This window comes from Martes martes, assembly GCF_963455335.1.
Source record: "Martes martes genome assembly, chromosome: 5".
Taxonomy (NCBI): Eukaryota; Metazoa; Chordata; class Mammalia; order Carnivora; family Mustelidae; genus Martes; species Martes martes.
This window is the reverse complement of record NC_137892.1, coordinates 132,471,138-132,484,977: the sequence shown is the minus strand read 5'-3', so window position 1 is coordinate 132,484,977 and position 13,840 is coordinate 132,471,138. Positions and strand designations below refer to the sequence as shown.

Here is a 13,840-nt window from a genome sequence, read left to right as displayed (position 1 = left end):
GTTAGTTATTTGATTATATTATATTTTATATATATATATATATATAATTATTTGACCTATTATCTAGGATATCCCTTCCCTTAACCAAGCAGAAAACAAATTTTACTGAATGTAATGCTAATTGTTTCTTGGACATCTCAAAACCATGCTATATAGAAGAAAAAGTGTTTTTAAACAATGAAACCACAATAGTTCTATTTCCTAGGTTAGTTCTGCAGGGCAGTAAGTGTGTGTCTTCAAGGTGATGTTCCTGTTTCCACCTTCCAGCAGGCTACACTATTGGAACTTGGGGCTGCCGTAGCTGTCTTGGCACATCTGCCTCTCTAGCCAGAGAAAAAAAACACCAAGGAAAATAGTGCCTTTGTCATTCTACCTGAGAAGCCTGGTTGTTTTTAAGAAAATTGATGGGTAAAGAGCCTCTGAAATCTAGGAAGAAGAGAGGGAAAAAAGTTTTTTATTTTTTTAAAGAGTTTTATTTATTCATTTGAGAGACAGAGAGAGTGAGAGAGAGCACAAGCAGAGGGAAAGGGAGAAGCGGGCTCCCCACTGAGCTGGGAGCCCGACATGGGGCTGGATCCCAGGTCCTGGAGATCATGACCTGAGCTGAAGGCAGACACTCAATCATCTGAGCCACCCAGGCTCCCCCCAGAAGAAAAAAATTTTTGAGAATATTTTAAATCAGCTAGGAGAGTATATGCTCACTGTGTCCAGGGCAAGTAAATGAAATAATGTGAAAACACTAAGTAAACTAAATGTACCAGAGACATGCTATGGGAGAGAGATCATTGATTAATGCCCCTGAGTGTTGAAAACTGGGATTAATCATGTTCAATCATAAGTATTTAAGAAGGAAAATAAATTCTTGTAAAATATTCCATGAAAACTAAATTAAGCAACATAAAGCAAGTTTTGGTAAAAAGATAAATGCTTAAATAAATAATAATAATAAATAAATAAATAATAACAGCGCACGCACGCACTCTGCATCCTGGCATTGCTACCCACGTGAGCTGTCTCTACAGGCTGTGTGCAGTTAAATTCCCTGCCGGACCACGTGTGCCGTAAACACTTATCCAAGATACTAACGACCAAGTTCCGCTGACTTGACATTCATCTGAAAGTAACTGGGCATGTTCACTTAGCCTTTATTTTAGTGAGCCTTACCATTTTTTAAATGAACCAGGAATCCATTGTTAAAAGTATGCTAGAGTGTAATTTAAAATAGAGGGAAATGAACATTTGGGTCAAGAGTTTGTGAACTCCTGTTCTCAGCTCTAAACCACAAACTACCTGGATCTTACAGCGATGCCCTCCTGAGTTCCTCAGGGAACCGTAAAGGAAAGCAAGTAGGAAGGTGAATTCCTTACATAAAGTATTGTCCAGTATGAAATACTTTATTAAGTTTTTTGCCAATTTCTACCATTAATAGAAGGCCTTGTTTGCCAATAGCCTACAGACTCACTATTTGTGTTTCCATAACTGTTTGGCAATTCCATAGGTTAACAAAAACAAAAACGCTGACCAGGTTTTTTTTTTTTTAATTGTGCTTGCTGACGTTGTATTATGTTACGTTATAAGGCTTTTCAGTTACTCTTGACAATAGTGTCTAACCAGGAAGTGTAGATTTCTTTTACTGTATTTTGACAGAACAGCATCCATCAAGGACGTGACTGTCTGTAAAAGGGGATGGGTAAAAGGTTCTCTTAGTTGGAGGAATCACGGATTTCCTGAAGCTTTTCATGCAGAAGAGCACTCTGGAAATGGTAAGAGTACTTTGGAGAAGGATGTGTGGCCTCAAAGCAGAACTTCAAAAGGGAGGACCCCCGCAAGCTAGGGGAGGGGTCTAGTCCTCTCAATCTAAGTATTTATAAGCACTGTGCAAAACTCAGTACCGCTCCATGCAGAACCTCATCCCCAGGAAGTCCTGGCAAATACTTAGGCTGCATTTCCCTTACAAACAAATGACACATAAATTTTTTAAAGTACGATTCAACCACCCGGCCCATTCCATTCAGGGAGGCTCTGGCTTAGAGAGGTGGAGTCGTTGGTGGACTCATCGTGACATAACCAGAACTCTCCCAGTTCCAGTTCAACTTTAATGAGCTTTTTCTGGAAAAATCATTGCCAAGAAGCTGATAAGGCTTGTGCAGTGATTCCAGAGTACCCAGATCACTAGGGAAAAGCATCAAGTAGCATTCTTAATATTCCAGAGATCCTCTTTAGCCAAACCCACAGTGTCTGTGTGAGGCACTGATAATTTTCCTCCCAGCGTGAGGAATTTTAATTGCTTCTCAAGAACACACAGAGAAAGATTTTGCTTGGATTTTTTTAAATTTAATACTAATATGTGATAATATAGCAACATCCTCCAATTATCTACTACTCAGACTTCAATAAGTTATGACAGTCTAAAAGACAACCACAGAAATCACCTCTAACCAGTGAGGGAAGTAGCTGTCACTATATGATCGTGTATACCTCAGGTGTTTCAGCTGGCACTAGTGGACTTAGAATTACATGTAAAATGCAGGATGAATTTCACATTTAGCAATATGTTCATCATCTACTCCTCTTGGGTAACAACAGGTAACAAATCATGAATTGACAATCACATCCGACTTACAAGGATGGGAATAATAACAGCCAACATTTATATGATTACTCTTCGCAGAGCTCAGACCCACCAATTAGGAATTTGGTGACCAAAAGTCATTCGGTCCAATGTTTGTCTTGCTTTTCTCTCATTAGCGTGTTTCCCCCTTCATTGTCCATGCACATATAACTACATACTTCGATTTGGTCTTATCACTTCTTTCATCTTTTATGATCAAAATTTTGAAATTTATTCCATAAAATTGTTTTCTTTAGTCTGTCTTTACAAGTTTTAATTCTTAGTCATATTAAGGACTCATTGTATTGCCCAACTGCTGCCCAACTCAAAAGGAAATTCTCAACTGATTGTATTTAGTTACCCTTTGGTCAGAGGGGAAGGTTTTTCCCTTCTAGCTCCTGCCCCCACACAAGGTATCCAAGTCCTCAGCCTCTGTTCAGGGACAATAACCAGGACCTGGGACTGTTGACAGCAGATGGTCCACATGATCATGATGTGGCGGAGGTTCCACATTTCAGGGCAGGGGGCTGCACCCACTGCACAATCTGGAGCTTTCTGAAGAAGGTTGTCCTTTCCTGCCAACCCTCCCCTCCCACTTCATTTGCTCCCCTTCTTCTCTCTCTCCTAACACCCAACACAAGCAGACATTGGGAACTGGTGTGTGATTTCCTTTGTTTTGTTTCTGATCTGTCATGAGTAGAGGATAGAAAAATATATCTGGTGAGGGAGGATAAAAACACAGACTACTTCATTGTGTAAGAGCTGTTTGATGTCCGTCCCTCCCTCTGGGTACTGTCAGGAAGACCATCTTCTTCCAAGGAGAGAGCTACTAGGCAGTGAAGAAGGGAGCCAGCTTTGGCCGGCCCAGTGAGTCTGACTGACCGTGGTGGCACGGTCACTGTCAATGATGACGTGTTGCAACCAGCAGTGCCTCCAGCTTCTCTGACACTGTCCCTCTGTCGGTGTAGTTTGAACACACTGTCATTCGATCAACATTTGATCAATATCAACATTTGATAAACATTTAAAGAGAATCTGGCAAAACTCTCTTCAAGCTCTCTAAATAATAATTTCAGTAGGAATGCCAGTTTAACTTCTTAATTAATTCCCATTACCAATTTATAGTCTCTCAGAAGCTTGGACAGGATTAGCATTTAGATATGCACCATCGGTGCATATATTTAAAATATCTCATAGTTCTCCAGTGTTCATCATTTACTCTTCTGAGGTAATAATTAATATTCATATCCTTCCCACACCTTCTCAAGCTACACTCATGGGAGTTTACACTACATATCACTCTTCTTTTTCAAGCTCTACACCCAACGTGGCGCTTCAGCGCACGACCCCAAGATCAAGAGTCGCATGCGCTACTGACTGGGCCAGCCAGGCACCCAAACCAAGGGTCTCTCTTGATAAAAATCTCTGCTAGAACTGATCAGACAACATAATAATGTGGAAAGCCAACTTTTCAGTGCTTACTTATAATTTATTTCTCTACACCAGTGGCTCTCAACCTGTGCCACACATTGCAAGCACCTGGGGAAATTTTAAAAATCATGATACCCAGGCTGCACCCCAAATTGATTCAAGTCTCTGGGAGCAGGCCAAGGCATCAGTATTTTTTTAAAGCTCCCCTGTTGATTCCGGTGTGCAATTACAATTAGAAAATGCTGCTCTTAGGGCTCTCCAGCTTACTGATTTCTGAGAATTGAATTAAGAGCTCATCTGAGCTTGTCATTTTTCCCTTCTGGGAATTTTTTGAGAAGCAAGAGAAAATTGCTTAACAAAAAAGCTGCTATTTTTTGCTGGTGCTGATTTTAGGTTTGAAATCACACAAACCTAAATTTTAATCCCATCTCTGCTACCTACAGCAGTAAAAACAGGGACACTCACTTCCCTAAACTCCAGTTCTTCACCCATTTCTAAGTGGACATAATGCCCACCTTCTGGAATTACTGTCAGTATTAAAGGAGACAATATATGTTAAGTGTTCAACATGATTTAATATGGAAGGTAATAATTGTAACATGTCACATGATGTATATAACAGTAATTAAATATGTAGTTGCAAGTCAAAATCCTCATTCCCAAAATGAAGACTCCAAAGAGAAAATAAAAATGAATCCCAAATCTATTGTCAGGATGTTGAGTGCTGATCAGTGTTAATATTAACATTTTTTTCAGAATGTGAGACCACTTGAGTTAGAACACTCATTTCTCCTAGTGAGAATCAATTTAGGGCCAAAGCTAGGCTCTCTTGTCAAGTGCAGCATTCTTTTCAGAGTTGCTATAAATGGATATTGAACTATATTGTCTCTAGGTTTAGGCTAAAAATCATGAAAGAGCAGAAATTATTACTAGCTCAAAATTACTGGCTGTGACTCATCAGAGAGGACCTGAGAATGTATGGTAGCCATTTGTTGTCTCTAAGTGAGATACGAAACGAACTTCTACTAGGATTTTCAGACATAATCAGAGAGGTACTCACTTTAAGGCCAGTACCTCTCAGCCTTGGTAAACCTCAACAAGATGCTAAGGAGCTGAACTTCAGGAATGCCAGCTGTCTTCAGCCACAGTCATAGTACCTGAAGCAGCAGGTGACTGAGGAGCTAAACAGCCAGCTACACTACAGTTCTTCTTGCCTCCAACAAAGAAGTTACGTACTTTCACCACGCTCATTGCAACGCATTCCATTTGCTGAGAAAAGTGGCTTATGCCATTGTTGAATACTGCTTTCAAGTTCTGATATACTGGATTCATTTATTCTGTATAAACAGCATCCAGTTAATATTATTCCCTGCCCTTCCTCTAAATTAACCCATCTTCTGGGACCTCTGTTTGTCAGTCCTTCACAAGGCTGTAATCAAAGTGTTGGCCAGGGCTGTGGTCTCATCTGAAGGCTGGACTGGGAAAGGATCAGCTTGCATGGTTGTTGGCAAGATTCAGGTCTTCAAGAGTTGTTAGACTTGCTAGTTACTGATCAGAGGCCATTCTCAGTTCTTCATCATGTGGTTTCCACCAACACAGCAGTTTGCTTCATCAAAACCAACAAGAATGTGAATCTGCTGGTCTTTGTAGCCTAATCACAGATATGACATCCCTACAATTCTGCCATAGTCTGTAGATTAGATTAGATTAGATTAGCAAATTATTCAAAGAGATGAAATACAATATCTCGTAAATAGCAGGAAACAGGGATGCCTGGGTGGCTCAGTCGGTTAAGCTGCTGCCTTCGGCTCAGGTCATGATCCCAGGGTCCTGGGATTGAGTCCCACATTGGGCTCATTACTCAGTGGGTAGCCTGCTTCTCTCTCTGTTTCTGCCTGCCACTTTGCCTGCTTGTGCTCTCTCTCTCTGACAAATAAATAAATAAAATCTTTAAAAAAAAAAATAACAGGAAACAGAGATCATGGGGGCCATCTGAGAGTCTGTCTGCTACAGCACTTAATGGCACATACCCAGACATGAAAGGAAGAAGGAAGGAAGGAGAAGAGAGTGAAAGGAAAGAGAAAGAAAGGAGGAAGGTAGGGAAAGGAGGACAGGCAGTGAAACAGACATTAAAAATAGCCTGGCTGCACTATGCCTGTGTCAGAGTTTCTCTTTGGGTACACACTACATAACATTAGCATCACAGCCATGAACCATGAATTTCCTATTTCTTATTTAGCATGAGAAGATAATAGGGAGCTTTCTATACATCTGGAGTTAAAATGAAACAGAATAAACAAGCGGACTAAGTTTAAGCAATAAAAATGTGTTTCAAATTAATTTTTTTAAGTTTTTTTCTCCCCAGCTAGCCAATTTTTTTTCTTTTCTGTTTCAAGTTTTGGATTGGGTTTACTATTCTTGCCATTATGTGGTAGGCTTGTTGTGCAGGGAATATGAGCACCTCAATGGTGTTTGCTTTTGGTGTTCTCTGGTTGTTTCAGCTTAAATACTAAAATTGTATTTTAGTTGTGTACATTATTATTAATGGTAGTATGTGTCATTTATAATAAAAGTGAAGTTGTGTAGTAGCTTGAATCTCATCTCTTCCAGCCTCTCTATTGAGGAGACTGAGGTCCAAATGGCTTGGGAAGATCAGGGCTGAGAGTAGCAGAGCCAGGACTCAAACACAGATCTCTGAATTTGTAATCCAGTGCATTTCCTCTTCTTTAAATTATAATTTTTTAAGATTTTATTTATTTATTTGACAGACAGAGATCACAAGTAGGCAGAGAGGCAGGCAGAGAGAGAGGAGGAAGCAGGCTCCCCGCTGAGCAGAGAGCCCAATGCAGGGCTCGATCCCAGGACCCTGGGATCATGACCTGAGCTGAAGGCAGAGGCTTTAACCCACTTAGCCACCCAGGAGCCCCTGCATTTCCTCTTCTTAAACTTCTGTGCGGAGGAGTAGCCAGAATCTGCAATAGTCTCCTCAAACCTGCAGACATTAAAAATACTTGTGGCTGAAATATGTTCTATTAATCGCTTATATTCTGGGATGATCTGAAACTAACCTTTTCGGTGCTTCAGCTAATAGAAAAAGGAACTTTTCCAGGGACTCTACTGTATAATAGGCACTTACCTAACAAAACACACACCTTTTTCACTCTCTTCAATTGTAACAGATTCTACATATCAGTGCTCTCAGAGAGGTTTGTAAATGCTGACCACCTAGAGGGCCGAGCATCAGCCCCTGGTACCAAGCAGATCCTATCCATGCCCCGAAACTCTTGTGAATCTCTTAGTTAATACAGAAAAAGGAATCTCTTACAACGGTGTAACTATGGAATTTCCTTAAGACATTCTGTCCCCCCCAATATGTGTTCTCAGGGCAGAGGACCTATCTGCTACTCAGGATCTTACCTGTGGCCAGACAATTTGGGACAGCAGATGTTCTAAAACGAGAACACATTTCCCCAGCCTGAGCTTTTTGGCTGCATTTATATGGGTATTAGCAGAAGGAGGATGGAGTCTCCATTTCCCAGACCCTTATCTTCTTACCCTCCTCATCTTTCTACACAGAATTCCCCTGTCCCCCGCTAAAAGAGAAACCCCACAAGGACCAGAACGTTAGTTTTATTTCCTGCTCTACTCTTGGAAGAGGGCCTGGAACAAAGTAGATGTTTAGTTTTTGTTGAGTGGATGGCTGAATGATGGATTTATTTAGAAGGTTCAGAACATCCCATTTGTTAGGATTTTGCTGACAAAAGGGAAAAGAGGCATGTTTTGGTTCAGAACACCAGAAAGGAACCTGGAACTTGGAATTAGGGGTTTTTATATGTTTGGCTGCCTGCTATTTATTTCTAAATTATGTTTTAAAGTGTTCATAAAGATGCTTAAAATCTGAGAGACTCCCTGTTGCCTAGAGACGAGAGCTTTAGATCAGAGAACAAATATATTAAGTTTAAAATCTAACGGAAGACTAATCCTGTAAGGAGGAAAAAAAGAAAAAAGAAGCTTGACCATCTCCCAAATGGCCGTGGAAATCAGAGAACACTGAAAAATAATACACAAAAAATCTGTTTTGTCTCAGACTTGTCTGCTGCAAGTTTCATCCATCTGGAGGTGTTTGGGCTAATAGCCTAACACTAGGAGGCAATCACCACTTCCCAAATTAGAGTTGACACATAAGAATGCAGAAGTTTTTCAGTCATCATCTACCTAATGGATGTACTGGCTGAATCTTTTTAAAGAATGCAAACATAAGTGGCTCTTTATTTAAAAAAAAAAAAAAAAAAAAAAACATAAAAGGAGGAAAGGCCCTGTAGTGGATGCCATGGTCCCAGGCCACATCCCTTTGTCCCATCTGATGCCAGTGCCTGCATCTGGGGCTCACAGCCGCCATCATGCGTGCACATTGCCACGTCCCCTTCAGGAGCCTGTCCAGGCTTTTCCCAAGGAAGTCACATGAGATCTTCAGCCCATGTGTGAGTGTGCCCTAGAAGGTCATGGGCATGAACACCTCCAGGGCAGTCCCCAAGCAGTGGAGGGTGGGAGTGAGGAGGACAAACACCGCAGCCTCCCCTCCTTCTCTAGGACACACTCCACACTCTACAGCTTCTCCCAGAGGCCTCTGTGGAGATCCCCTGGCTGGCCACTGTGGGAGCCCCCCGGACAACATGCATTGTTGGCTGTCCTCCCTCCCCTTCCCTCTCTCCCTGGCCTTACTTCCTGTTCCAGGGTCACTTTCCAAATAAGCCCTACCTCTGGTTCTGGTTTCTCCAACAGGCCCTAAAAATAATGTTTGACATAAAGACAAAACAGTTGGTCCCTGGAATCGAGAGCTGACAGAGAAATGACTGGCATACAACGAGCTCCAAAACCACAACCCAGGAAGAACGTGTCTCTAGAGGAAATGGTTCTTCTTTACCACTTTACGTGTGAGTTTTATTAGGACCATACCTGACCCTCCTAATTTCATGCTTTGCCTTTTCTGTTTATTCTGCAGATTCCTCTGGGAAGCCTAAGTTCACCAAGTGCCGTTCACCTGAACTAGAGACTTTTTCATGCCACTGGACCGATGGGGTTAATCATGGTTTGAAGAACCCAAGATCCATACAGCTGTTCTATATTAGAAGGTGCAACCTTCATCCTTCCTGACTTTTCTCTCCATAGATTTTCAGATGAAAGTTTACTGAGTTGTATGCAGTGGTGGACATGTGATGACTTAAATGTGTACATGTATTCAAAAAATATTAATTAAGCCCTTACTACGTGTTGGGGCCTATCTAGGGCACCGGAGATACAACGCCGATTGCAAAAAATTTAGAGACCCTGGCCTCATGGAGCATCACTTCCAACAGGGGAAGACAGACCATAAAAAATAAAAAATAAATAAATGTTAGCTGGTAATATGGGTTATTAAGAAAAGTAAAAGCCAGAGGATAGGAAGTGTCCACACTGCGAATGAGGACATGCGTGTACATGAGAGTGTCTGAGGGTGAGTGTGAGTATGAATGAGTGTACGTGTCAGTGGGTAAAAGTGTGAATATCCATGAGTGTGTGTGAGGTGTGTGCAAGGGTGAGTGTGTGTGAGAAGGTATGGAAGCAGATACATGGAGGTGCACAAGGATGTGAACATATAAGTGTATATAAGAGAGCAAATACATGGAAGTGTAGATAAGCGTGTCTGTGTGTGTGGGCATGTGTGCGTGTGTGTAGGGAGCTTGGGTGAAACTTCAGATGAGCAGCTCACGGTGGGCCTTGCTGACGTGGTGTATTACAGGAGAGACAGAAGTGAAGTGAGAGAGGCCCATAGGAATATCTGCGGGGGGGAGACTGCAGGAGAGGAAATTACTGGTGCAAAGGCCCTGAGGCTGATCTGTTTGAGGAAAGCAGGAGGCCTGCATGGATGGCAAAAGATAAAAAGGGACGTGACTTTAGAAGAAGTCAAAAAGTTAGCCAGAGCCAGACTGCCAAGTCTTGTTGGCCATGGCTAGGCCTTGAATTTGACTTTACCTGTGGTGGACTTTGAGAAGACATGTATGTTTTAAAAGACTCAGCTTGGTGTTTATGTACAAAACAGACTATGTTCCTGTTAAATTAGTGATACTCAATAAGGAATTATAATAGTTTTCTATTCCGTTTTGACTGGTTGTCTTGTAAAATAACAGAGGAAGAGTAAAACAAAGATCTCTTGATATAATCACCATCCAGGTCGTTTCTTTCTGACCCCTCACCTGCAATTATTTCCATTTCCGTTTACTGTTAGGTTGTACTTTTTTGCCTTTTCTAAGTTTTAGGTTCAAATACTTTGTCCTTTCCTCTTTTCCACCCAACCCCCAGGGAAGGCCTAAGCCAAGAAACACAAGATTAGCCAGGGTGGGAGTGTTCATCAGTCCAAGGCCGATGCCATCTACCCCTCAGAGGAGTGTGGAAACAGAGGAAAGATGCAGGGAGCAGCTAAAGACACTGGCCTGACTCTGGCACTCGCTGAGGAATGCCAGGCAAAGTAGTCCGTTTACAACTCAGCCGCCTCATTTGCGAAACGGAGATAGTAGACCTTGTCTCATGGCTTCTTGTGGGGGTTTTATTGGATAATGCATGAAAAACACTTAGCACGGTGCTTGGCCCAGCCTATGTACTCAACAAATGGTAGCTGCTGTGATTACTCGTGATATGGTGACAATTTAAAATGATAAGGATACAGAAATCCAATTCCTGGGCTACAATAATTACTTCTGATTCTTTTCGGCTATTGATTATTGGTCTTCTAAGGCTATTGTCAGTGCAAAACTGGGTCCTCAGTTTACAAATAAATGCTTTGAGTTAGCAACTCCTGCTGGCCTTCCCCACTTCCCAGGTGGCACACAAATAATGACATGGCTGGGCACCAAAAGCACTTTTTTTCTTTTAAGGCTGACACTACAGAGAGGTAGGGATGGCGAGACTACGCTGGTTTGGGGAAATGCATCTGGACAGGAAGCTTATATGTTTGTAACACTTTGGAATATCTGTTGAGTAGACTGTTAAATGGAGAGAGATTTCGGGGGTACAGAGAGCCGGCTCAGTGAGAACAAAGTTATGTGTGTAGTAAGGAACAAAACTGAAGGGAGAGAGGGCAGAGTTGGGCCCATGTTATGAAAATGGGTTATTACCAACCATAATAGTCACCTAATCTGAACTTGAGCCAAAAGATAAACCCAAAGGTATGAAGCCCTCACAAGTATATATTTGTTCCTTACTTTCTTCCATCCAGGTCACGTGCCTTTGCCTCCAGGCCTCCTCTGCACACCTGGGCCTCTGAGCAGACCTAGTCCGAAGCCAGGCTCTGTGTTAACGGAGATGCCACAGAATGTGTGGACAGGTAGAGGGCAGACCCCAGCGTATCTGGAAGGACGTCATTAATTGTTGGCCGTAGTGGGGTTTGGGATCCCAGGGGAAAACTGTCACATCTTCAAGCCCCCAAGCACAACCTCATGATGAGAGCCAACCCCAACTTGCAAAAATCAGTATTTTGTGTTTTCTCTACAAAAATATAATTATTCTATCTAGCCAAAATAGCAGAAGCCTTCAGCCTGGTTTATCTAGAAAGCGTAGAATCCAAAGGGCTAGGACGTCAGGCCCAGACCGCACCAGCGAGTACACAAACACGTCAGCCTTCACACCGGCCCCTGGTGCAAAGAGGACCATACAGGTGCGCTTTCTGACTTCTCATTCAGGTCCCAGAAGTTCTCAGAATTCAGGTCCCAGGCAACTCCCGGAACTATAGAATCATAACCCCTCTTCCTGGAAGCATGAAGCCGGGACAGGATTTCATCCAGAACTGGGGCAAGGGGAGACAGAAAGACTTGGCGAAGGGGCCCGTGCACTGGGCTTTCAGTTTACCAGCCTGGCCTTGGTAACTAAAGCACAAAGGAGCCTAACCACGGCAGGCTGTCCACCGGGCGGGCCTGGAGGCAGCCATGCACGTGGCTCTTTGCTCCTGGCCAGGAGAGCCAGCTGACCCAGAGCTGCCTCTCCCGCCCAGTCGTGGCCGCCGTGCCAGGTCTGGTCTCATTGCTGGGAGAAGACTCGGCCTGAATGCACATTGCAGGCCCTCGGAGAGGCTCCGCCTTCAGCTCCTTGCCTACAGATGCCTTATTGATGAAGAAAGTGGGCACACGAAGGCTCAGTCCCTAAGACTCTAACCCCCCACTTCTATCATCTCCCACACTCACTTCCCTTAGCAAATTATCCTGGCCTATTAAAAGAAAGTGTATTTTCCATGCAAGGTTCTGGGAGAGATAAGAAGGGAGAAAGGGCACTGTTGCTTTTCCTTTTTTTTTCTAGAGAAAAGATTTAATTTTAAGCCAAAACACATGATATGTATGTAATGAAAACAGCTGTCTTTAGAACATAAATGATGTTTTATTATTAGGATTTTTCTTCTAGTTGCTAGATGTAAAAGCATTTGGATAGAAAGTATTCCTTCTGCTCTTTATTCTGATTTTTACCAGTAGTCTCATTGTACAGCCTTCCTTCCGTTTCGCAAGATAGACTAGGAGCAAACCTCATGCACTCAACTCTTAGGGGTATGATAAGGAGAAAGTAGTTTCCATAAATTGGACTTTGGTCACCTGCATAGAAATTTAACCCAGGGAAAGCAGGCCAGAGTCTCTGTTTTGTGAGCCCATTTGTTTGTTTGTTTCTTTGGTGGGGTTTTTTTTTTTTTTCTTGCTACATTTAAGAGTTTAAAAATAATTTTTAAATATTTATTTAAAATAAAATTCAACTTTGGTTAATGAGGGGGAGGGCACTGGGAGTTGTGTTTTGAACTAACTGTTCCTGTGCTTCAGATAAGTGCTTTAAGTTGTTTGCTCTGTGGAGCTAATGGATCTGGAATAATCTAAACAATAATCTAAATCTAAACATGCAGTCCCCATGGGGACATGTTGAGGTTGAGAAACCGTAAAACACACAGAGCTAACCTTCCTATTACAAATCCAAACCTGCTAAGTACTGTAGTATAGCTTTTCATTTTAATACTTTTATACTATCAACTATGCTAAATATATTTTTTATCTATCTTATTATGTAAGAGCCTCATTTCTCTGGGCAATCTCGCTAAACCATTCTCTTTAATATACTCTTCCTTAGTTAGAAAGTCCAGATAAAATAAACTATACTGTAGGTCAATGACCCACCTATCCCTAATTTTTTAATCCTTTTCCTACTACTCTAAACACACACACACACACACACACACACCCCTACACATATATACACAAATACACACAAACACACCTACACATACATATACATACACACATATACACACATACACACTCACACACACGCACACCACTCACATTCCCCATCAGGGATAAATCTCCCTCTCATCCAAGCGTATGCAACTTTTCAGAATCTCAGCCAGAATTTAAGCCACAGTTCACTGGCCATGTTAATCCCAAGTTCTTTCCAACAGCTGATAAGCAACTGTGTCAAGGATGCCCTCATACTATACAAGTTTCCTCCTAGTGCCAAAGAGACCAGCCTGAGAAACAGCTGTAAAGAAGGAAGCGTGTGTTGTCTCCTAGCTCATCCCTTCCCATAGCCTGTGGTGTCCTTGTCGCTCCTTGCTACCCAGCACCCATCCCGGGTGGGGGGATACTCACAGACCTCCACACTCTGGCTTACCAGCCCCAAGCACCTCAGCCTACACAAAGTCATTCCTGTCTTCTTCCCCCTCAGCCACAGACCACCTGGCTTTATGTCTCCTTGACGTATAAACCTTCTTCTCAGCTGATACCTCATGAATAATGA

General features: G+C 42.3%; 1 protein-coding gene across 6 annotated transcripts in view; it reads left to right on the top strand.

Moving 5' to 3' along the window:
* The window catches only part of GHR (growth hormone receptor), a 257,386-nt gene that overhangs the window by 214,111 nt on the left and 29,435 nt on the right, over positions 1–13,840 (top strand). For all 6 annotated transcript variants that reach the window (XM_080803555.1, XM_080803551.1, XM_080803552.1 and 3 more), the window contains one exon: positions 9,045–9,174. In XM_080803555.1, coding sequence (XP_080659681.1) covers positions 9,045–9,174 — 130 coding nt within the window. The remainder of the gene's footprint in view (positions 1–9,044; positions 9,175–13,840) is intronic.